A 26,077-nucleotide genomic window follows, 5' to 3' on the forward strand; every position below is an offset into this window, starting at 1 on the left:
CACACACACTTAATAGACAACATGTATATACCAAAACAATATCTTTTATTTGTAGTCCATCACCACAGCCCTGGTAGGCTATTCTGCACCAAAGCCAATGGAGAAACACATGACAAGCTTATACAATAGAGAAAAGAGAGGAAGTCAACTGGATGGTAAGCAGTACGTGTTTACATTTCTGTGTCTCTGGACACCACACCTGCCTTACTAATTTATTTTTTAACCAGATCTACCTAGCTCTAGTTCTATAATACCTGGCATACCTGCTGTGGCACTCAGCCACTCCTGTCCCATTCTGCGGGCCATTTGGGGATTATTGCTGTGGGAATGATTATTACCCAGAGTCAACAAGAGAGTCAAAACAAAACAGGAACACAACAGGAACAAGAAGACACATAGCACATCTGGGTATTAGCAGTATTATTCACGCTGGCGAAAGTTGAGTCCTGAAAGTTTTGGAGCACTGAAAGCCAAATGTCATCCACAACTTGAAATGGGCTGGGGATTACGTGCTGCAAAGCTGCCAGGATCCTCACACTTAATGTGTTGCTCTCAATGGTAAAAATAGAGAAAGAAGACGCTTTCTGCAAACGGTCCATGTTTGTGCTTTTTTAATAATACTATTATCTTAATGAGGTCATAGTTTGGTTTGTTATACACTGGAGTTACAAAGGAAATTAAAATAGACTAAAATTCGAATAGCCCACCAATGGTAAACAGTACAGTATTTTTAGGGGGCATTCCTCCCCCCAATGAAAGTTGGGTAAGAGGAGTTGAGAGGTCACTGATAGAATGCCTATACATACAGACACATACATACATACCACACAAACATACAGTCTGACACACACACGCACGCACACACATACACACACACTCTCACACGTATATACTGTACAGAAACAGTCAAAACAATGGAGCGAGAGACAAGATGGTGTTCCACTAAAGTCTTCACAAAACACAAATTCTTCTCATTCCTTTCTCTGGTTCCATACCGCTTTCGTGACAAATTCGTTTTTTTAAATTTGAAAAAAGTAGACATATACTGTAGCATCTCCACGCTGACTTGTTAGGTTGATTCCTCTTTGATGTTGAAGTCATCTTAATAGTCAGATAATCAAAAAACACAAGAACAGTTTTGCGAAATTGATGCACAACAATCCCATACATTCTGAAGTTCATGAGTCAAAATTAAATGTTCTTGTGGCTAAAGTACTCCAATCTGGGCCTGTCCGAGTCTCCGTTGGAATAGTTCCCACAGGACATTACTAGGTGACTGGTTAGCTCCATTCTGTTCAGTTCTGGGTACATCCTCTCTCTTGTATATACTTCCTTTACTTGAGTCCACCAGAGTTTTCTGAATACTCTCCACACACCATGACCTTTACTCCATCTTTGCGTACTGTCAAACAACATTCTAGATACAAGGTTTCTGTTGGATTAGAACATTCCAGGGCCCGGACTGAACCCCATGTCCATGTCACGTGGCCTCATCTGACCTCCCATCATCATTGTCTGCTGTGGGGGGCCACCCATGCCCTGCAGTGACATCATCATGTTAGGTGAGCCACCAGGGCCTGGGTGGGCCATTTGTCTCCCCTGCATCATTCCTCCTGGACCCCCAGGAGACATCATCCGGTGCTGGGGGCCCATCATGCCTTGGCCCATGAATCCTGGGGGACGCATTGAGTTGTGGCCAGGGTTGCCCATTGGCATGTCTTGGGGGCCCATTCCCCCACCAGGCCCCCCTGGCATCCCCCCCATCCCCTGCATGGACATCCCCATCCTCGGTGGACCATCAGCCATCATGCCCTGCATGGGGAAGCCAGAGGGGTGTGGTGGTTTTACCCCTGGGTTGTCTCCTCCACCTCGGGGAAAGTAAGACAGAGTCTGGCTGGGCTTCTCTGATGGGATTATCCTGGACAGGTCAAACTCAGGAATGCCAGATGCTCCTGGCCGCATCACCTCGTGAAGGTCTGCATCACTGAATCCACCTTGCATGTTGTTGAACTCTGGCCCTCCGGGTGTATTGGGCTTACACATACCCCCATCACCCCCTCCCCCGTGAGGCATGTTCCCCATACGTCCTCCCATAGGCCCTCCCTCTCCCTGGAAGCCCATGGAATGGCCAGGGAAACCTTGGGGAACAGGACCGTTGTGTGGGGAGAAAGGGCCTTGCTGGGAAGGTGACTGGGTGAGGGGGTATGCCTGGCTTCGGTGAGGGTAACCCATGCGTCCCTGGGGCATCATTTGAGGGTTTCCCATACCAGGGTCTTGGGGATTTGGTGGTATCATCATGCCATGAGGCATCATGCCAGGGCCCATATTAGGGGCATTGGGAGAGGGCATCTGTGGGGCCATGCCATGGGAGAGGGGCTGGGATCCCATTGGATTCATACCAAGAGGACTGAGAGCAGACATGGGTCCAGCATTTCCAGGTCCCATCATACGTGGATTACCTTGGTGATTCATTGCCATACCTGTACGTGCAAGACAAAAAGAAGTCATTATGTATTCACTCCAAACCACTGTGAAGCAGGTCAGAGGACATCTAGTGTAAATACAGCCCATGATGGCTTGAATTAAAATGACAACTTGAACACCAAACAAAAGATATTTCAGATGTCTTACCATTATTGTTCACTGATGGCAGGTTAGGGGAGCGAGCTGGGGGTGAGTCGTCATCTGAGCTGGCAACAGTCTTTATGGCATCATGGTAGAGTGGGGTGGAGCTGGGCATTGCAAACTTGGACATGCGTGACATCATGATGGAGAGAGGGTTCTGAGATAGAGTTGGCTCAGGCGGTATGGTATATGGACTGCCAGACGGAACGTTGCCTGGGAGGGACATGGAGCCAGATGGAGCCCCTGATGAAGGCGGTGCAGAGGGAGGGCCGTTTCCACCTAGAGGATGACATGATGAGAAAGAGATGACATGACAAAAACATGATAAAAGAGTTCTGACTTTTCATTCCCTGGCAAACTGTTTTTATCTGTGATGACATCAGCAATAGTGTGTGGCACCCAGTGAAATCCAAATTATGTGGCCACAAGAGGGAGCCACTGTACCATAACCAACCCAACCCCACCCCTCATACAGATGTGTTAACTTGAATGAGTGATGCATTTGAGAGCCACCACATCTGTTTTAATTTCAGGTTTCAGTTTTGTCAACTACTTCTGATTTCAAAGAACTAAACAACAATCAATAACACATTTGACTAAAAATGCAATACAAATAAAATTCAGCATGCAACCATTCACAACAAGTCCCAATTTTAAGTGGATGCTATTTAATAAAGATTAAACACTAAGAAGAAGCAGGCACACAAGTGCTGATAAATAACAAGAAAGAAAGGGAGAGATTATTATACCTTGCTCCATGCTCCCCATCATATTTGGTGAGGTGATACTGAGGGGAGGTTTGCCACCCTGAGGCGGTACTCCAGGACTCTGCATTGGTGGTTTTGGTGAGGAAGCCCATCCTGGGGAGGGATTAGGAAGAGAAGGAGACCTCATATGAACAGGAGAGGCACCAGCTGATCCCATCATGGAGTGGGGGGACTTCATTGGTGCTGAAGCTGGCGGGGCCGGAGGGGCACTAGGGCCTGTAGGACCAGTGAGCATGCCAGCCAGCTGGGACGGTGTCTGAGGGGATTTAAGGTTTCCGGAGGGAGAGCCCATCATGGGGGACTGCACTTGCCTTAAAGGAGGAGACTTGAGAGGGTTGACACTTGGAGAGTTACCTCCTCCTGCTTGGACATTCAGATCTGCTGGCTTACGGCCCCTCTGACCTTGTGAAGGGCCACCAGAAGAGGGGAGGTGGTTAATACGGCCATTACCTCCTGTTGGTGTAGATCTGTGCTCTGGACCGAAGGCTTGGTCTCCATGTGGACCCCTCATCCCTCCAGGCCCTCCTGGGAAGGACCGCCCAGGCCCCATAGGAAAGTCTCCTGGTTGTGTCTGCTCAGGGAAGGGAGGCCCCTGCATGGGTCTGCCTTGAGGACCCATGTTCTCCATTGGAGGTCCTGCACCTCCTCTCATTCTGATAATCTCATCAGGACTCATATTCATCCCAGGATCTCGTAGTTTGGAAGGATGCATATGAGGTCCTGGTCCAGGACCAGGCCCCATGGCAAATTCAGGCCCCATTTCCCTTCCCCCAATTCCCTGGAGCCTAGAGGATGGACTCATAGGACCATCACCGGGCATTCTGGGAAATATACCCATACCATTACCAGGTTCCATGCCACCTCTTTGGTGCCCCATCATCCTTTGCATGTCCATCATCATCGCAGGAGGGAGGCCCTTCTCTCCACCCATACCTTGGTGGAACATTGCTTCTTGGACTGACTGAGGATTTGGGAAACGCTCACCCCGACCCCCTGGACCAGCAAACATTCCTCCAGGTCCTCCAGGGAAGCCTCGTGCATCTCCCATACGGGGAGGCATATCATCAGGCCAACCCATTCCAGGCCTTGGAGGTCCCTCCATTTCAGGATTCATCATACCAGAGAAGCCAGGCATCCTCTGCATATGTGGAGGCATACCCCTGGGGCCAGGGCCAGGGCCCATGCCCATGCGCTCCTGGTAGTGCTCTGGTGGACCACCAGGTCCTCCCCACATCTCTCCTGGGCCCATCTGATAGGGAGGCGGGGGCCCTCGCATCATGCCACGTGGACCATGGGGGTGCATCATCATGTCTGGAGGAAGTGGCCGATGTTGCATTTCTTGTTTCTTCCTCTTCTCCTCATAAAACTCCTGCTGTAGTTTCAACCATGCCACCTGTTCAGGAGTCATCTGATCTCCCTCTCCACAGCCCCCTGGGCCACCCATGTGTGCACCCATTTCATCTTGTGAAAACGGAGGCATGTCCCTGGGACCATGTGGTGGGCCAAAGGGCGGACCCTGAGGACGAGGTCCCCCAGGCCCACCTGGTGGGCCGAGGCTCTGAGACTGTGCCATCATAGCCTGTAGGGGGCCCTGCTCAGACCTACGGGGTGCACCATCAGGGCCTCCATCATGGGGTCCCCCATGGGACTGTGGGGGACCACTTGGAGGGGCATCACGATCATCAGGGAAAAGCATACGCTGAATATCTCGCAAGGTCTGCAGAGAGCGCTGGCGATGCTCCAGCTGTTCTTGGGACAGACCTTCTGTGTTGGCCTCCATGTTCAACAGCTCCTGGGCCAGTTGCTGCTGTTGTTGCTGCTGCTGTGGTGTCAGACCCGCTCCACCAGAAGCTCCACCCGGCCCTCCTTCACCTGCTGTTGGGGGATTGAGGCCTGCCTCAGGCTGCGTGACAGGGGCCTGGTCAACTGGCGCAGCAGTGTTACTAGGGCTACTGCCAGGAAGATTCTTGGATTCCAAGCCTGCAGAGGAGGACCCTTCCTGTGAAAGAACACCAGACTGGGTCCCCTGTGTTGAAGGCTGGGGTGGGGCTGGCTCTGCTATGCCAGGTAAGGACGGTTTGGCTCCAGGCTGGTGACTCTGATCTTGACCATGGGAAGGGGGTTGCTGGGGAGGCTTGGGGTCATTTCGGAGGGCGCTTGCTGCATTGTTCTTTAACAGAGAGGGACAGAAATCAGATTAAATTTTAACATGCTCATGCGACATGTTGCCGTATGAAAGCAATGTGAATGTGAATGATGAAAAAGAGACTCTGTTTTTACCAGGAGGAGGTGAGCTTTGTCCTTGCTGTTGGAGATGTTTTTCATGTGGAAGGCAATGATGTTTTCTGTATGGCCAGTTAGAACTGCATCAGCTGCCCTGAGGACAAGAAGGCAGACAGTCAGATATCAGTCATCAGACACAATAAATATGTGTGTGTCAGTGTGTGTGTGTGTGTGTGTGTGTGTGTATGTGTGCGCATTTGAGAGACAGAGAACCGGATGAATGAGTACTAGATGGGACCATGAAGGTAAAACCAAGGTCAACAGACAAAGTAAACTATTACTTCTACACACACACCTTCCACTGAGCATCTACATCTTTGATACCTAATTCACATAAAGTGTGTTAATCTAAGCCAAGTGAATGCTCCCACACATGTTTGAGCAGATACATACAATGGATTTAGGCTACAACTGGGAAAGTTGGGGGAAAGAAGAAAAGGAGTAAGAAGTAAGAGGCAAGTATCTTAGTGCATACAAAAATTGCAACAAACAACAACAACATCAAAGACAACAACAACCATTGATGACAGGGGCACAGAGATACACTTCAGGCAATCGGCACTGTAATTAATGTAATTCCACTTAGTTTTGAACTGCAATTGCACTAAGGGTTTCATTGTGGGTGTATATTTTGCTTATGTAAAAAAAGGCCTGAGTATTGAGATGATGATTTAATTATCCTGTCTAAACACATTAATATTAAAAACATGAAGAGATAAGCTTTAACCATAAATACTAATCACTAAATCACAACTAAATAACTGCAGTAATTACACGTGTAAAATAAGTACTAAAAATTTCATATTTGGATATTAAATTATGGCTAATGAGCAAGATTTCAGAGCTACAAATGCATGGAACACAACGGCCACCACAGACATATATGTATGAAAAGTAACTCAGTGTACTTACTTGTTGGCCATCTCTGTGGTGAAGACATAAACAAGTTTTGAGCCTGGTTTCTGGCCAGTAGGAGGTTCTGTTGTGGATCCCTGGCCTCCCATTGTATTGTGGGAGGGTGTGGAGGAACGACTGAGTCCGGCATTGGAGGTAGAATGTGTGACCGAGTCCTGGGGCTTCACGTCACTGGAGTTGCAGTCTACAGGGAGACGACAGGCAAGACCATGGCTTTAGGACCAGCACAGGCTTATGGGGATTGTAGTTCTATTGAGTAACTGTCATGAGTCAAGTTGATCAGTGGAGGGACTGCACCACATACTTGGATGCACAACTTAACACACTTACTGAAGAATCCTTTGTCATCTTCGTCACTTTCTCCCCCAGAACACCAGTCAGCTCCACTGTATGGCTGCCTCCTCTCTGCCACACACATCCTCTTCACCCTGCTGCTGTCTGTAAAGACACACACAAATATCAGTGGGCTTGGGTTGATCTGTGTAAATGACAACGAGGGACTGCAAAGTGAATTTTATAAGATGTCCACAGTGTTGCTCTCTCTGGACAGACAGTGTTGTATACCCTAGAGAAAATAAAGAACTACATGAACAGCACTTTCCTAAATTAAGTTAAACAGTGGTATGGGTAAGAGGAACACAACAAGCCAACCATGTAATGTAATGTAGAGAATGTGTGCCATTTCCTCCATTAATCAATGCTAAATAAATTTGATATAAACTGCCTCTACAGGAACTGATGTGTAAAACTACCAGATGTATAGGAACAATCACAACACAAGCACTATGGACTTGGCATTGTTAACGCACTGTATGTATTCTATCCATACTGAGCAGAGCACACAGAGAACTTTGGTAACAAATTATAAAAGTACAGCTGCTAATTGCTCTCCTAAAAGACAAATTTATGCACTTTGTCCACTTTACCTTGGTTCAACTATTTTATCATTCTGGTGAGAATAAGAAGAACATTTAAAAAAGTCTCAGAGGTTTTAGTTTAAACCGTCAAACTCGTAGCTCTTCACTTTAAGTCAGTAGTCTATTGACAATTTGTGACCGACAGCCACTTCCTGGAAGTTAGTTGTTCTGACAACAGAGTACAGGCTACGGACAGTTCTTACCTTTTTCCTCACTAGTGGGTGTGCCGCTCTCTGGCTGTTCGAATGACTCCACTGAGGTGCTTCTTTCCCTTTTGACTTTAACCTTGGAGCTTGGGCCAGAGGTCAGACCCTGGCCGTTCTTCAGCCCCATGCCCCCTGCCACATTCTGAGCCCCCTTTGCACCCAGGGTCTTGGGGTCGCAGGGCGAGGGCTGTGATTGGCTGCCGGTACTCCCTGGTTTACCCTGATTGGGCATTTTAGAGTCCATCTGGGTGGCAGTTGAGGGGGACATGACAGGAGGTGAGCGTACCATGGCCTCCGTCTTAGGTTTAGGGCTGATAAAAGACAGGGGAAGATAACAGGTATAAGTAATACACTTACAATGTGCATTAAGAAAAGAACAAGACTGGTTGCCATTTTATAAAAACAGCACAAAATAACAGATGTGTTACAAATTGTATTATAATGATCTATTTAAGTGTGCAACAAGACATTCTGCAGACTTCCAAAATGTCATGTTATGTCTTCCTACTTATATTTGTGACCTTGTTTTCGATTATGAAACACACACAACGGAGAAATGGGGCATATCAAACAAAAAGCCTGGGGCCTGAAGTTAGGTTATCCACTACTCATGCTCTGGAATTGGACACAGACCAGATGAGAGGAGCGGTGCATAGCCCGGCAATTCGCTGACCATGAGGACGTGAGGTCCAATATCCCCCAGCTTCCCGCTATAACATGCTCCCATGTTCCCCACAGGAGACAGGAAGGAAAACGTGATTGTTCTTTTTTTAGCATCATTTTTTTCCCCCCTTTGCAATTGCTAAACACGATGATATGGCATTACGCATTTGGTACGGATGTGTATTAACACAAGATTAGGTGACTGGTAGTTTGAAGTTCATGCACACAGTTCAACACTGTGGAGACACAGGCCATCTACAAATGACTGCTGCTTACTAGTTATGAGAGCAGCTCAGTTCAGGCAAGCAGGACACATCCAAATGGCAGAGAATTCCCTTACCACACCCTAATCTCTTTCTCTGTCTCGCTCTCCCTCATGCACACACACACACACACACACATACACACACACGTACAAGTAGCATGAAACAAATGCCAACATGTTCAAAAAGCACAACCACAGCCTTGCACACTTTATGTACATACACACAGACACACAGCAGCAGAAAAAGAAGGCAAAGCCCGAATTTTGGCAGTCCAGACAGTCGTTTCCAGAGGCTCCAGAACTATGAGTCAGCAGGGAAAACTTCCAAGCTCAGTGTACTCCCTGACCCTGGAAGAGCTCTGGATCACACATCAAGACCTTTCAGGTAAAAGAATGGAGCAGGGAATCTGATCATAGATCTGCAACAGACTCTACCTGCACTCTGGCTCTCTGAACAGGATGGGTAAGTCCAGTGTGACTTGTACAGGTTTTAGTCCACCACTGCAAAGACGCAATTTCACTACAGTTCACATACCATGTACACACACTTGGTAAAGTCTCTACATGGTTACACGATACTGAAGGAAGTCTCAGGCTTGGCCCTTTGTGAGTGGAGATCGCACATTCTTTTCTACATGTGTTTCCTCCAGGTCCTCAGATTTCCTCACCACATTAAAAAAGTGCATGATGTTAGATAATATAAAAGCCTTCTGCTACTGACCAAGCCACTGGCCTGAGAAATGGTTGCTCACTGTATTTAAATACTTGGGATGGGTCACATTTCCCCTGAGGTATTAATAAAGTACAAAAAAAAATACTGTTTAAGGGCTATGACTCAAATTATCGGTAAACTTGCTCCTGATCAGCTTTTTCAAAATTCAAAACTCAGCAAACTATGCACCTTGTAATTGGTGAAATATAAGAGTTTCACAACATACCAAACACAGGGATGAGGGATGCACTGATCACCTTGAGACCAATCACATCAGCCAAAAGTCTGCTTAAATTGGCATCTATACTTGGCTGAACTGCAGAGGTCTTGTATTTTTACAGAAAATGAGTCGATACATACAAGCAGCCTTAGTCTTTGTTTTTACAGAGATGTTTTTTTTTTTACTTAATTCTCTTTTGAGCAAAGAGTTGAGTCCTTGTTCCTCTTCTCTGTGTTAATAAACAGGCAGACAAAGTTTCTTCTTTAATTAATTAATAACAACTATTTGAAACAGGTTTATGGAATGAAGATTGTGCTTCTCCAGTAAAACCTGTTTATGTAGTTGAGACGCATAGACTAGAGCACTTCCCCCCATCAGTGCATAACAACAATGCCTTGAATAAAAACGTGATTTAGTGTCTCTTACTGACTTCAACAATGCTGTGCTGCCATAAAAACAATGGAGTAGCTGAAATGGTACTTCAGCTTGCTGTGCAGTTGTAGAAAGTACAAAGTTAAATGCATAATTTTAATTATCATTTGGATCAGTCTATGGCTGATTACGTTGTTAAGCAATCAACAGGATCTCACATACACGCTCAAACCAGTGCTTGCTTACTATTACCATCACAGCACTGCATAAGTGGATCACAACACTCCGCCTAAAGGTCAGTGAGACCACTCACCTCTGTGTGTTGGTGGATGGGGAGTTCTTTAGCCTATTGGAGTGCATTGATGGGGCTCCCAGGACGACAGAACAGGGTGGAGTGATGAGCTGGTGAGGACTGCCTGTGTGGGAGAGTGGCGCTTTGGCGCGCACGTTCCTGGAGCCGGGAACAGGATTCCCAATGTTTGAGAGGTTTCCACGACTGTCCTTGGCCTCCTCTCGTTCTTTCTTCCCTCGCTCCTTCTTGTTGAAATGTGTCGCTGCTGTACCTGCCGCCGCTGGCCTCTCCTCTTGGACCTCCAACATTCTCTCTATGTCCTTGTCTGTGTGAGTGTGTGTGTGCATGCGTGTGTGTGTGCGTGTGTGTGTGTGTGTGTGTGTGTGTGTGAGTGAGAGAGAGAGAGTGTGTAAAAACAATAACAATAGTCCAGGAGTCTTTTCTTGTTCACCGTGTATTTATGAAACTCCCCCCAAGGGGGCTTTCAACGGCCCTTGGGCACACTGTTGAGAGAGGAGAGAGGAGAAAAGATGGTTAACAAAACTGGAAACGGGGGCCACAGTCTGAACAAACTTAAAATGACACTTCACCCAAAATCTTCACCATCAATCTCCTAGAGTAACTTTGAAAGGTGGGTGTTAAAAGTTGGAGTTTTCATCTTTTACAGTGGCTTTGGTGAGCTTTAATTCATGTCAGCTGGAATGGATTCCAATAGGTCTTTTTCACAGCAGACATTCTGACATGTCCCAGAAGGGAAAGCACAGGTGTTAATAATAAAGGAAATTCTCAAAACTCTCCTGCAGCATAATCTCCCTAAATCTTCTCGGTATGACAGGTCAGCATCAACAGCTAATCACACAAAGGGAAAACGTGAAGTGAACCAAAATATGAGCGCTTGTAACGTCCTGCCAACGCAAAACGAAGATGCTTCACTCCTTCATTCAGCCTTTCATTGAGTTAGAGCGATAAATTGGTCAACACAGATACATCGCATCAACAGATAAGTAACAAGATAATGTAACAGAAAAATCTAAATCTAGAAAGAGAAACCACTACATAATTTATCCAGCAGAGAGAACTGACCATTTTTCAACTTTACATTTCAGCGGCCCCACTTGGTATATACTGTGGTTTATTGTCAAACACAGAAATTTAAGGGACCCCTAAAATATTTGAGTAAAAGCAGACTATTTGTCCGGATCATTGTTGGATTTTTAACCTCTACAACCTAAAATACCGATACTAGTACTGGCTTAAAAAGTCATATCTATCAGGTTAGTCTCTGACACCATAAAGATTTTCGGGAGGGGGGAGTATCATGTTAACTAAATAAATACCAGCAAAACATTTCAACGGCAGCCAACAGCGTAGTGTGGTGGTGCAGTGGGAGAGGGAGTATTGTGGTCCAAACCAGCCATTGTGGGTTTCTGCTGGTGTGTGTGTGTGCATGTGTGTGTCTGTGTTAGTGAGTGAGCATGGGAATTGCATGAGAATCCTGTTCGAGAGAGAGCGAGCAGCCCAGTCAGTCAGATTACATTGTCATCCTGAAAATATTTAGGAGTTCTTCCAAAACACTCAACACTGTAACTGGCTCCAGAGTTCCCCTGGGGAGAAGGAGGTGGAGTGTTTGGGGGGGAGGGGTGGGTGTCACTGGGAACCAGACAAATACACCGACTCCTGCTACAGCAGCAACGCTCATCTCTTGCTGGTCTACAGGAGAAGAGATTTACAACTATCAGCATCACAAATCACTACTGCGCACGAGCAGAGGCTGGCTTCTCCACATGGACACAGAGGAGGGGGGAGCACAGAGGTGCCTCATGCATCCAAACAACACTGATTAGTCTAACCTTTTAAATACAAAAATACACTCTGTAACACAGAAGTGGGGGCTCTTCAGAGAAGTGGTGTAATTACTGAAGGAGTGATTTGACTGAACTTACAACAGAACAATCCCGAAACTCTATTCTAAGTGTTTCCATGTTTCCATTTTGCAATGCAACACACTTGGATATGTTACTTTGGAAACAAGGACCGCAGCACACGATTATACATGAGTGAGTATGAGAGTATGCAACAGTGAGGTACAGCACACAGAAATGAACAGGAATTTCACACAAGAGTTGAATTTGTGCTCACAGTTTAAATTCTGTGTCTAAGTAACAGTGATACTTTCAGATTGGCAGTCATTTCTTGAAGTGGGGTTTGGCTGGGGCAGAGTTTGCATGAAAGGCAGGAAAACAATGTGTCTGGGGTACGAGATGGAAAAAGTGGCAAAAACACAGATGCAGTTTGGTATTGCTGTTGAATGTTATCTGCTAGTCAAAGTGAAGCAGACAACAGGCAGATGCTTTTGTCTGATGTGACTTAGAATAAATGCTGATACCGTACAACAGGTTATAGTCTTATATTTTTCTATAATCGGACATCAGTAAGTGTATATAAAGGTCCAAGGGCAAATAATTTCTATTTTTATTCAAAGGCGTTCAGGATGTTTTACTTGATTTTCCACGCAAAAAAGGAAGGCAGTAGCATGTGTGAACCATTTAAAAAAAAAGAGCATGTGAGAGAAATTGAAATCGTGCTTGCTTTCTCAGCTCTGCAGTGCATGAAGTGGGTGCGAATGTTGGATTTTCAGTTTCACATAGTTGCAAAAATCCCCTCTATTCAAACATTAGAGCGGTGTTGTGGGAGGGGGTTTTAAGACGATGTCTGAACACAAAGCACCTGGGTGTCTAGGTGTAGTTTAAAAAAGGTTGGTTTTTGGCCTGGCATGGTTAGATGTGAACAGGCAGTGACTCTGCTGTCCTGACTCAAGTGGAGAGATTATTTCTCCATGGTGGGGCAAGGAAAGAGAAGAGCATTGCCCGCACAGGGGCCTCAGAGAGACAGCCAATCGGCCATTGGAAAAAATTTTTTGCCAAGGGAGCTCTCATTTTACTATATCAAAGAACCAACCTCGTACCTCATTCAGCCCTAACTAGCATGTATTTCCTCAAGGGGCGTCATCTAAATCTAAACTCCAATCATACACAAATGGCCGTAATGTGAGCATGTGCATGCATACACACACACAAACAGCAGGACCTGTCAATCACCTGTTCCCTCCAATCTCACGCTAATGAGACACTAATTGGGACGCTTGCTAACATGACTGTCATAAAGGGTACACTGACACGTATACTCGTACATCGAGCGTGCACACTGCAGCCGACCACACACGCACAACAAAGCACCTTAGAGGTAATCACAGAGATTTCTCTTCCTCCATCTCCACTAAAGATGCTGAACTGTCTATCACAGCACACGCGAGGAGCTGCAGTGCATGCAAGTTAATGGGAAAACAGTATAATGAGGCTCTAAAAATGAGCTTTTTGCCTCTCATATAAATATGCGGTTCCACATGAAAAGAGGGCAGAAAATAGTTCAATTCAATTAGATTTGGGTTTTCAAATGCGGGTGGCACTAAAAGGGAGCATTTCATTTCACGCTTATGTAACAATCATCGTACGCTTGCTGAGTGCAGTGTCAAGAGTAGACCCTTCCCTGCTACGTCATCAAAATTCCTCTGAAGGGGAGATGGAGGGGCTCTATGCCAAAGGAGTATCCACTGGGACCAACAACAGGAGAAGAACCATGACCTCGCTGCCAACCTAGTCCACTGGCTTCAATTTTTAAACACAACAATGCTACCAAGACATTACTTTAAAATGGGGGGGGGGCACTCAAGTGCAAACACACACTCACACCAACTCTCTTCCCTCATCTCAGTCCTGCTGTTGGCTGTAAAAAGGCCTGCTGATGTTTCAGCTTTATTTATGCAAATCCCATTTTGCAGTTCAGTCACAATGGAGTATTGCTCTCTCCTTTTCGCTCCCTAGCTCCCCTCCGTCTGCTCGGCCTCCATCTCAAGAATTTCTTCAGTCCGTTATTTGTTTAGGGTAATATCCAAAACATTATTTCCACGTCTCCTCATAGTTTTCTCCTCAAGAATATGCAAAAACACACAGCTGTAAGCAAGGAAACGTGCAGTGTGAAGATGCAGCAGCTGGCTCTCTCAAACGAAAAGGCTGCAATTTATACATACCCAACATTCATTCAAATCATGATGACAAATATTAAGTCTCAAGTCAACGTTTTGCAAAAGAAAAAAAAAAGAGAGAGAGGAAAAGGAGGATTTTAGAATCCGATAGGTCAGATGGTCTAATTGACAAGTATCTGCATTTTAAATCAAACTATGTAAAAGGCAAGGATTTCAAAATGAGGAATAAAAAAGCCCTGAAAAGTGAGCAGAGTAATTTTCAAAAGAAAACAGCTACAGGTGGTAATTATGGGATAAAGGCACATTAAATTTAGTACTTTTCAAAAAATAACCCCCCCCCACAAAAAAAACCCCAAAAACCTCCCCAGTCAATACTTTAATGTCGTCACACTGACACTACTATCTGTGCATTGAAAGACGGAAGTGTAATGGGACCACAAGCAGGAAACAGTGAGGGGTTCCCACAACGTACGACAGTGTGTGTTTACTACTGTTTTACTCTTGTGAAATAAATTATCATTATTTCCCAGATGGACTAAGAACTGAGATGTCATAAATTTAGTGAGTACAAGCAATAGACTGTGTGAAGGATACTGTGGTTGTTTCACAAAGACACCTGTGTGTAAAACATTCCTGTGTGGAACATCTTTGTAGTAATTCTTACGATAGAACAATATAAAGTTTTTTTCTTCTTCTTTTTAAGAGAGCAAAATCATAAAATCAGTAAATAACCATCTTTAAAACTTCTCACTGGTATGAAAATTAATGCGTTACTTCTTCACTCTTTAGATGCTTATTAACCATTAAACCTAACCAAAACCGAAACCTAACTTTTTCTAGAACAATTTCTTCTTCTTCTTTTTTTTTTTTTTTTTTTGTTACTAAAAACATTTTAGCAACAGGCCAATATGATGATAACATTCTTTGTATTACAACCTTGCCACAACAATTTCTTGCGGGATCAATAAAGTTCTTATCTTATTTTGCAAACTTGAAATCGATTTGAAGAACTCAGCATTTCCTTGCATATAACCGGTTTTATTTACACTAATTAGCTCCAGTAACTACCTGTAGAGAGAACACACAGCACTAATGCTACTTAAAGAAGGCCTAAAACAGCTACAGCTTCTACTGATCTCCAAGCAAAGACCTGTTGGACATCCCACAGAACCCGAGCTGAGGAAACATCTGCTCACCTGTTGAGGTGGCTTCCTGAGAGCACCGTCCCAACATGCCACACCCTGCAGAAAGCACTTGTGACTCACGCTCGAGAACATACAGAATGCCAGGAATGCCGACCGTCACTAAAGACAGAGCTGCAACACCACCAACGTAACATTTGACATAATGCATCTACCAGTAACAAGGGCAACCCACGCAAGTATGACTGAGCTGCTGTTCTGCTGAAACCAAGTTGCGCAAGTATTTACAATGAACTCTGAAATCATTGCATGTTCTCCAAACTCTCAACTGCTTGCAAAGTACAACAGCTGCATATCTCCATCCTTCTCCACCCAGGTTTTCTCTTCTGTTCACCTGAGTGCGTCTTTAGTCTTTCCCTCTCACTGACTGTGTTAGCCCCGTCATAAGCTGTGTCTCCACTGGTGTGTCCGTCCTGCCTTTCTACAAAGTCTCATTCCACCAGCCTGGGTTCATCCTTTCCTCTGGTCGGGGATGATGCCCCTTCGTCCCCGGGGAGGCGACATGTGTGTAATGTCACATTCTGTCATATCATATCGTGGTGACAGAAGCATCACCATGTCCATCACAATGATGGAAGTGGCAATGAAAACAGGAGGATGAAGAGGGGTGCGATACAGATATACCCATAGGAGGAGGGGGGGTACTAGATGAGTTGCTCTCTTCGCAGAGTGTGCGGGTGGGTGTCTGTGTCTCAGACACACACACGCGCACACACACAGCTGACTCACTAGTGACACATCTGCTGGCGTAGCCTGGGCACGGTGCCATGTGTGGCGGCCAGCTCCAGCAGCAGGACTGGCGCTCAGCACTCCGGCCGGCTGTGCCTCACACACTTCACCCTGCGCTTCCATCTCTGTCAATCTGCCCTCAGTCTCTGCATCTCTGGCCGAGTGGGTGTGTCTTACTTACACACACAGACTCACCTTTCTACTTAGTACGAGACAAAGAGACCAGCAAACTAACATAACAACGTGCCTTTCTTTGGCTGACACAACAAGCGTGGGTGCAAATTATGGGTGTGACAGTATCAAATTCTTACAGTATAGATGTAATAATGAATGGTATAAGCGCAAGGTAAGCACCATGTCTACCTTGGATGTAAAAGGTAAAAGTGTACACCACTAGGTGTGTGTGACAAATGCTATAAAGACCCTGAGACCCTTTTGCTGAACATCTCTTTACTTTTAGAACTTTTCACCTGAAAACTGGAAAACTGGTTGTTCTTCAATAGGCTGATGGCAGGCCCTGGTGGTTCAGAGTCAGCATGTTTTACTGAAACTGATGTTCTTCATAGGTCCATTCAGATATAGTAATAAATGAGACCTGATCCTGGATGCAAGTTGGGCAAGGTTCAAATCATGTTCAGTCGGATCTGGCCCACGTTTGGTCTTGGGTTTTTGAATTACAGGGTCTAAAGCACGAATGGATCCTACCAAATTTACAATCATCTGTGTTTATCTGTCAAACTGCAGAAGGATATACGAAACAGTGAAAACTTATATAAAGTTAAACCACAGCTGCTTTTTGACTGGTGGCTCATCATGTTGCCAGTGACCAACGAACTGTCTGTGGGTCTTTTGGGGTCCATTGGGGCCAACCACATTTTACATCTAGTCCTAATTACCCTCTGGCCTAGTTCAGATCGAGTCTGAATCCTTTAAGATCCCTTTTGGACAGGACCCTTTACATTAATTTATGTATATCGCATTATGGCAGGTTTTCCATAGGATCACAATTCTGAAAACAGAACACTTTCTTGTTTCTGAGCGAGATCAACCTGCCAATTAAGGCAAAAACAATGTGTTGTGTTAATAGTTCTGACTGAAATCAGTTAGTACATAGTAAAACACACTCCCACTCTACGATTTTGCCTACAGCAGGTTTCTCTCCCTTGTAGCTCAAATGAAAAGCCAAACAGAAACTCCATTTGCTTAAGAGAGACTCCGCTGCCCTCTGTGCAGACCCCTTCTTTCCTCCCTTCCCTTGACCATGCTCTCTGGTCCGTGACTCCCTCCCTCCATCCTGACGGTCGCTCCCACACTTGGGCCACATTCCTCCCTTGCTCATGCTGGGAGGACGTCTCCCTGTGGCTAAAAGCATTGTGGGAAATCCCAACGGCCAGGCCTTTTAGAGGACATGCAGACGTAAAAGTGTAAAGGCGGCTTATGTTCCTCGCTTGTCTGTCTGAACTAACAAAAATGTAGAGATATATTAAAAATATATTAAAAAAACAAACATGTCTGTCACTAGTGTCTTGATGGTAAGCCCCACAACAGACGGCAAAGCAGCAGCATTTGAAGTCAATACAACCCACACTGAGCAGAACCTCACTTTATATCACTAAGAACATTAGGCTGAAATGTAATTTTAAGATGTGCTGCTCAAAATATTTTTTCCATGGAGTCGTCTTTTTTTTTTTTTTTGCATTACAAATCACTGTAACAGAAACACAAAGTGACATCTCAACCTGTCAGACCATGTGACACAGTTCAGGCATCTCTACTGGCCTGGCATGACAACAAACGGGCAAAAACATGTATTTCACAAAGCAGAGCACTCACAAACACACAGGGTACGCAATACATGTGCCGTCTCCTCTCACTGCTATCATACAACAAAAATAGGACTCTGGAGAGAATATGAGCCAGATTGTGTCCCTGAATTACCCCAGTTTGTGCTTTTGGGTCATTCCCATGGAATTTCAAACACACTGGCTAAGACCTGTCCAATTAAATATACAGATGCAGAGCAATATACGTGCACATACAAAAGCCTGTCCTAATGTCTGAGATGGACTGAAAATTGTGCTACAAGTTAAGGGCATCTGTTGTTCCCATGAGTCTCAGCTTGCTTAGATGAGCCTCAGTCAAGTCCCTCTATGAATTCTCTCCAACAAGACATGTCCAGCCTGCCATTAACAACATGATATACTGATAGCATAAAGTATATTTTCCAATTACTCCTGACACAATGAACTTCCTTCCTTCCTTCCTTCCTTCCAACTTTTCGATAAAGATGATATGATAATGTTACATATTTTAAATTTTCAAACATTTTTTGCTCTGACTTTAGAATAAATTTCCACTAGATTTCTTTTTTCACTGCATTCAAAGTGGGTAAAACTGATGCATTCAGAGGCACAAAAAACACAGTCACGTCCGTTGTTTATGAGCATAAGCAGATGTCTCAAATTACTAGACAGGGAGCAAAAACAAACAGGGAGGATGAGGATGAGATTTGAGCAGTCGAAATCCAAGGTGTGGCACTATTTCGGATGTCACGATTTTTTAAAATGACATATGGCGTGATAAGACTACAGTCGTTTGCGCACAAATTAAATTATGGCAGTTAAACAACCAACATGCAGATGCATCCTGCTAAACACCACCCAGACCCACACAGTAGAAGCAGAAATGAGAAATGACCTGTTGATTTGCCTGCCAAACAGATTCCAAAAACACAACCAACTTTATTTAACCCAGATATTTAAGAAAACATGAAAATTCTTATCAAATCACAAAAAAGCACAGCACACAAGGGATCACAATAGATGTTAGTTGGTTAGCAGCAGTACTTTCAGTATCCTATTTTATTGGGAGGTCCCTGCTGACTGTTACCTGTAGTGATGGACTGATATTACACAATAAATTGCATGTAATTTGTGCCTTGTTCACATCATATTGATTACACTGTTAATATAAGCAGCTGAGTGGTGATCATCACATATGCATCACACAGTTTTGTAGTTCTCTTAGTGAGAAGAACTACAGAAGTGTCAAACTGGTGTCAAAATGGCTGAAGAGCCACAACCACCACCAATTATGTAACACACTAAAATTTGTTAATTTAGACTTTTTAAACAGTGTGAAATCAAGACTGATTGAACCTACCTTGGAATAAAGCATTAAATTGGAACAGGAGGTGGTCCTGTTTTTCCCCAACATTCAGCTCAGTAAAGCTGGGCTTATTTTCACCCACACTAATATGAAACACTACCAAAGATTTTCGGCAAAGCACCGACACAAACAAAGCATCACGAAGCAGGAGCTCAACCAAAGAGCATACCAGCCTACCAGAAGTTTGCTCTCATTTAAACTGACTGTATAATCAAAGAACATTTGATAATGAAGATTTGACATGACCGATGGATGTAACAAACAGATTTTATATCAAACCTAAGTTCTCTGAATTGAGTCATGCACACTGTGCATGACCAGAATTTCAGGAATTTAATTTTCTTCTTCTTATAAAGAAAATATAAATGAAAATCCCTACAGGTGTAGCAGCCAAAATCTCCACCTTTAAATCTTCAGTCTGATCATGATGGACAAATATGAATTACTCCTGAGTGCCATCACTGCTAATTTAGTGGAATCCGAAAACCTGATTTTAAAATGTCGTCGGCTCTCCAAACATCTGCTAATACATTAGACGAGACTAACTAGTGACAACAGCGGCACCTTGGCTGATGGCTTTTTAGCATGCATGGCTGAGGTGTCTGCAGGTCATCCAGGTTCTACCTGAGAGCAGCCCTGTTTGAGAGGACCCCACCCCTCGCAGCAGGGGTGGAGCAGTCCGTCTGTGCAATAACTGTCACTCACAGTAGAGAAACATGAGAGCAGAATTATGGGTACAGTCTGGCTCAGTCAGACACATCCCTGAGGATCCTGTATGGGCAACAATCCCACCACACACCCACACATGTGAGACTGAGACCTCCTCCACTAAAAAAGATACAAAATGCAGCTCTGAGAAAAACACGTTCATATTTATAGCTGTGAATGTTTGCATGGATGCACTAAGCTGTAAAACTTACTAGAAGCTCAGAGCCCTATAAGATTTGTTTTAAAATTACGTTCTACAGCCTTGCTTTATTTATTAGCGTTATTACAATAGGCTGTCTGTATTATGTTTCTGAGTGAAGATTTCTCTATATTGGTCAGCGTATAATTTGACCAAATTAATAATTGAAGGAAACAACTGATACACTTATTTTTGTTCTTGCTGAAAGGTCTGCGTGGCATGAATGACTAAAAACTGAGAGACTAGATTAGGTTCTAAATAACTGGTGTTAGTGCTCCTTAAACAACAGGACATTTTTTACTGAACACTGCTTTCGAAACTGTAATGACATTTCTCATGAATCTCCTCCCATTTGATCTTGTTTTATGTTACGTTACAGTTTCTAACTTGTTTCCGCACTTCATACCTGGTCATCGACTTTACATGATATTATTATGCCCACAAATGGCAAATTAAAGCAGTTTAAAACTATCTTCTGCAAACTGAAGACACAAAATGTGCCTCCTGTCAAGTCACAGTTTCTTAGAACTGAGAAACAAATTCACATTTTGGAAAAAAAAAAAGAAAAGAAAAGAAAAAAAGAAAATCCTCTCGATAAGTCAAATTTGTGAAAACACTAACATATTTTCATGCACTGCGGGGAATGTCAAACATCACTCAAAACTTCCAAACAGGTTGATTGTGGACCTAAATTGATTAAAAACCAAATAGTACTTTTCTTGCTCCCTGGGGACACTACATAATTACAGTACAATGAGGACCTGACTATTGTAACAATCATTCAGCAGATGAACTAAATTCTTTAATTAATTGTGAATGGACCTATTAGAACACTGGCTAAATGTCACTTCTCCTTAGTTTATGAGCAAACAGAGTGAAAATAAACATTTTAAGCAATAGAAATACAGACTTAGGTCTAACCTCCTGTATGAATGAGGAGGGGAGAGTCCATTGCCATCGACTTCACAGTCAGGCGATGAGACATACCGCCCCTCCAGCACATCCCTCCATGTCATACACAACACAAGCCTTGCGAGTTTTAATTAGAAAACTCATGAAGCAAACAAACGCATGGAAACATGAGAGGGCAATACACAGAGGAGAAAATAAATCCTTTGCCACTTTACATCAATATCCATTTCCCTGCGTCCTTCACCTCACTGTGGTTTTTGGTTAACACGCTTTGGATTAGATAGCAGATAAATAAACAGTGTGGACAGCATTCTCAGGAAGAGCACCCTGACCATGTTGCGTCCTCAGCATGCGCAGATCAGAGAGCAAGACCAAATATTGTGCTGATAGTCCGAAGCAATGCAGCTCTGAGGTCTTTCTCCTCGAGCCGCATCCCTGAGCATCAAGAATGGGTATCTACTCTACAACTGAAGGCCTCTCTCATCAGAATGCGGCTATCAATGTGGGCACCTCCGCAGATAAATGTCAAAGAGATAGGGACCAGTGTTAGGAAGAGCGTGAGCCTGGTTTGTTACAGTTGCACTAGAGCGGTGTTAAGCTATCAAGCAGTTAGTCATTGAGTGCAAGAAAGAAGTGCTCGCTGCCATGCTTAATAAATATATTGGCTTAGGCTGAAAAATAAACATTTTAGTCGGGAAAATGTATGAAATGCTAGTGAGAAAAGACTGGAAAGGTGGTCATTTTGCATTACTTAGCCCTCATGCTTCTTTTACTGCTACACCTCGACCGCGTCTGAAATCACTACTCTGTATATAAACTGACGCGATGCACTGTGGGATTGCTAGCAGAACATACTGTATGTGCTAGGACACTACTTTCTTCGTTAAGTTTGTAAGCGCAACACAAACACGCACACAATTTGGACACTTGATGGACACTTAAATAAAATGGCTGACAGCAAATGTAGTGCACAATATGGCAAACGGAGCGATTTCATACACAGCTCACATGTTACTGCTGTGTCTTATGCTACTTGATTCTTCTAGTCATGCTCACGGACAGCAATTAGGATGAGAGAATCGTCTTCACGAGCAGTCTGTTACGGATGTTTGTTTTTGAGAAGAGCTGAGATGTGTGCGTATGAAAGAAACGGTGTGATTAGATATGACACACACACACACAGAGAAAGATTGAGCCAGAGTTGAGCTGGGTTACCTCAGAAGCCCCCCTGCCCTTTCAGCAGGGCCTCATATGGAGAACCAGGTCTCAGGTCCCCTGGGCACTGATGTCTGCTGTCCACTCGACTCCTCCCAGTCAGCCACAGAGGCTGTGCAGGAACCTGGCCCACTCACGACACCCTACAGCCACAAGTCATTCACACCTGGAACAGAGGAAGAAGAACTTTGCTCAGCGGGTGAAACTCAAACAAGCAAAAGGCAAGGAAAAGCACTCAGTTGTTCATGTTGACAAGACCAGCGTGTAGCAAACACATAACCTGTGCAAAGCTTTGGTCATTAGGGGCTACAGGAGCAGTGTACACTCACCTTTTTAACCCAAACACTCAGTTATACTTTGGTTATCGACGGATGTACACATGAGGGACTACAAGACAGTGTGTGATACTCTATTAAGAGCTTCCTTGTTTCTCCCTCCAAATGTCAACCGCGGGAGCGAAAAATGACCCCCTGCTCCTCAACAATGCAAAGAAAATGAAGCAGAAGTGGCGAACATAGAAAAGATAAATATGGAACAGCCTCAAGACTGTGCAACAGATACACATTCATGGCACACAGCAGTGTTGCCTAGCAATTGAAGAGACCAGAGTCCTGTAACAGGAAGGTCTGCAGTTCAATCTCAGCAACTGGCAGGTATGCTTCGAAACGATCCTCAAACAAGACACCAAACTCCTACCTGTGAGCTCAAAAGTCGCTCTCGATAACAGCATAAGTTAAAGAGCTACAAGGCAAACTGCAACAAAGCACAAAAACTACGGCGATTTTCACCTTACAATTATAAGGGAGAGGGAAAAAAAGCATTAGTATTAAGCTAATATGATGTTGGGCAAACATTTATTGAAAATTTGATCTGAATAGCTTCACTAAAAAAAGAAGCAAAATAAACAGGGGCATTTAAATAAACAAAAAGTTCTCTATTCATTATGGGTGCAACTTCACAAAATTCGGAGCTACCAGATGCATTTTACTAAACTAAACTTCCACCAAAAGACCTGTGGATTTCTTTCACTCACAAGTTAAGTTAAAAAGAAAAAATGATTTTTTTTAAAAAAGGGACTGAACATATTCTTTGCTACGTTTAGCTCCCTGGACTTGCCAAGGTAACACGGCACAATGCCACACAAGTTTCTCACAAACGGGCCTACTCGAGGAAGTCGTCCTGAAATATATACAGACATCTGCAAACCTACAAAAAAAACTTAAGCGTAAAGCACACAGCGACTACAGAGACTAGGCTTCCCCCCTGAAATCTCAGCGCCTCACTGGACAACTCTTGGCGGACAAAGTAATTCCATGGCGCTTGAAACTCCAGGAACTTTTTTTTTTCTTTTTCCTAAAAGAAGTTGTTCCTGTTTCGCCAGAGAGCTGGGGGGGGGAAGGGAGGACTTCAGCACTTGCATTCATGGAGCGTCGGCCAGCGCAAACAAAGTCTTCCCCGAAGAGGGAGGCACTGGACGGCGGCTGAGAGCGAGAACAACGACGTCGGCCACAAGCACACACATACACACACAAAAAAACACACACACACACACACAAAATGCGATTCATTTTAAGTGATTTGTCTGTTAATAAAACAATACAGGCTCTGCCAAGGCAAACGATCATTTTCAAGTTGTGCTAGCTTCGTTAACAATGTAACAATTAAATCGCTCGGCAGATGATAGGGCTGGCCGACACAATCAGCAGCCGAGGCCTATAATCTCGCTACGCGTTTATAAAACATATCACACACATTTTTAATGAAGGAAATACAATACCAGCGGTGTGGTACTCCCGAAGAATGCAGAACATGCATGCTGCATTGTATCCTTTTTTCATTTTCACGAAGCACGGGCGGTCCTCCAGTATAATGGGGTAAAAACCAATATTTCTCCGCGGGTTTTACACCATGCTGAAAACATCGTGAATAATCCGCTTTTGGTGCGCTCGAAAAATCGGCATTCACGGTTGAAAGGGTGCTCACTGTCTGCCAGGCCAGACACGACGTGGGTTTGCTAGCCAGCCTTCGGGGACAGAGGCAGAGAAGAACGGATACCGGAGTGAGATGTCCCCGGGAGGAGGACCCGCGTGTGCCCGTTGCCAGGAGGCGAGCTCTGGAACCTACACTTTCCACCTGGATTGGAAAAAAAGAACACTCACCTGGAATGCTAGTTTAACTTCCGTTTTCCTCAAACGACTGATTCATACCGTACACTTATCAAATCACAACATTATCACGGTAACATTATAAAATAGAAATGTGTCTCCCCCCCTTTCGCCCGAGCTTTCCAGTGGTCCTACTCCATTACATCCCAGTCAAGATTTCCTGTCGTCTCCCCCCCCCCTCCGTTCCAGCGCGATGGTTTAGCCCGAATTCTAAGTAGCAATTCTAGGTCAGGTCTGTGTGCCAGTGTGAATGTTACTGCCGGACAGCATCGAGACGCCAGTGTCCATTCCACGTAACACGGTAAACACTATGCAAGATACAGCTACACAGAGGACAAATACATCTCAGCTATGTTTTTATTTTGCGGAGTTAAACCCTCGTCTTTGTGGTAACATAGTACTTCCTCTCATGAAAGAACTTGGGAAGTAGTAGAGCATCAAACTTGTGGAAGTTCTCACAGGATGAAGTGCAAATAAGGCAGTTATGGCAATACGAGTCCAGCGTATAAACAAAAAAAACTACTCTGGTAATTTAATTTATTTTTTGATCAACACGAAAATAATCAGCAGCTATTTTGGTACTAGATTAACCATTGGAAATATTATTTTAAGAAAAATGTCAAACATCTCTACTTTCACTTTCTCAATAATGCCACTTTTTTGCTTTTTCTTTGCATTATGTGATAGTGAGCTGGTGTTGGTCATTGGTCATCTGTCATGGAATTTGTGACTGATATGTTTCAATGTCTTCTGATAATAAAGATCAAAGTATCAATAAACATCAATAAAAAAAAATGACAGATGAATCAATAATGAAAAGTTGCAGCCTGGTTTACTGTGCTGATAATTTGTCATGGGTGGAATTAACATTCTCTTTTTTTTATCCAGATATTTTTTCTGCTTTAATGAAGCTGTGAAATTAGCAGCAGGTTTATTAAAGTGTCTTTTTATACTTTTTTTAATATATAAAATATTAACATTTTGAGTAAGTTGTGCTCTAGTAGTAGTGAAGTCCTCCATGTGGCCCTATATTAAAAAACAGCAGCAACAAAAACATACACAAAAGAGACATAATTCAGCATGTTGCAGAATACACACAGTACAGCTGTAGTTTGTGGGTTAGCGGGACTCACAAGAGAAAGACAAAATCAAAGCAGTTAAGGCTGCAATATTCAAAGGTTGGTACTGAGCCAAAGGACAGCTGATAAACTCTATTTGCCAGGTGGCAAAAAGAGGGTGTGGGGGTGGAGGCGGCATATGTGGGCAAAAGCGCCCTTATATTGCAAACGGTTCTGGAAGTTTATAATAACATTTGATAGCAAAGAGGAATGTAATATTTTTAGCTACGGCCCGCAACTTCATATCTCCATCACTTGGTACAATAGTTGATTAAACCATAAAAATATATCCATTTATTGGTCCACAAAGCTGTGCCCATCCCATAGCAACCATAACTTTGCATCTACGAGGCTGAAATTTCTCATGGAGGTCAAGCGTTTG

General features: G+C 44.0%; 1 protein-coding gene across 3 annotated transcripts; it reads right to left on the minus strand.

Moving 5' to 3' along the window:
• Positions 1–594: 594 nt before the first annotated feature.
• Positions 595–24,750, minus strand: bcl9 (BCL9 transcription coactivator). 3 transcript variants are annotated; one of them, XM_046403296.1, is made up of 10 exons: positions 24,572–24,750; positions 22,413–22,578; positions 10,259–10,740; positions 7,711–8,024; positions 6,921–7,028; positions 6,588–6,774; positions 5,673–5,769; positions 3,375–5,562; positions 2,632–2,904; positions 595–2,480 (listed from the first exon to the last, which is right to left on the minus strand). In XM_046403296.1, exons 3-10 carry the CDS (start codon positions 10,582–10,584, stop codon positions 1,441–1,443), a joined length of 4,533 nt encoding a protein of 1,510 aa, XP_046259252.1. In that variant the 5' UTR covers positions 10,585–10,740; positions 22,413–22,578; positions 24,572–24,750; the 3' UTR covers positions 595–1,440. The 3 variants fall into 3 exon arrangements, with proteins under 3 accessions (XP_046259252.1, XP_046259251.1, XP_046259254.1); XM_046403295.1 differs by lacking the exon at positions 24,572–24,750 and adding an exon at positions 24,190–24,562; XM_046403298.1 differs by lacking the exon at positions 24,572–24,750 and adding an exon at positions 22,742–22,896.
• Positions 24,751–26,077: the final 1,327 nt, after the last annotated feature.

Source organism: Scatophagus argus, chromosome 11 (assembly GCF_020382885.2).
Source record: "Scatophagus argus isolate fScaArg1 chromosome 11, fScaArg1.pri, whole genome shotgun sequence".
Taxonomy (NCBI): Eukaryota; Metazoa; Chordata; class Actinopteri; family Scatophagidae; genus Scatophagus; species Scatophagus argus.

Bases quoted from the DNA above. Each gene is read 5' to 3' on its own strand.
- bcl9 (XM_046403296.1), bottom strand. From the start codon at position 10,584: ATGCACACACACACTCACACAGACAAGGACATAGAGAGAATGTTGGAG. The intron at 6,775-6,920 runs GTAAGTGTGTTA...GTCTCCCTGTAG, and splicing joins AGATGACAAAGGATTCTTCA to ACTGCAACTCCAGTGACGTG. The intron at 5,770-6,587 runs GTAAGTACACTG...TCTTGTCCTCAG, and splicing joins ACCACAGAGATGGCCAACAA to GGCAGCTGATGCAGTTCTAA.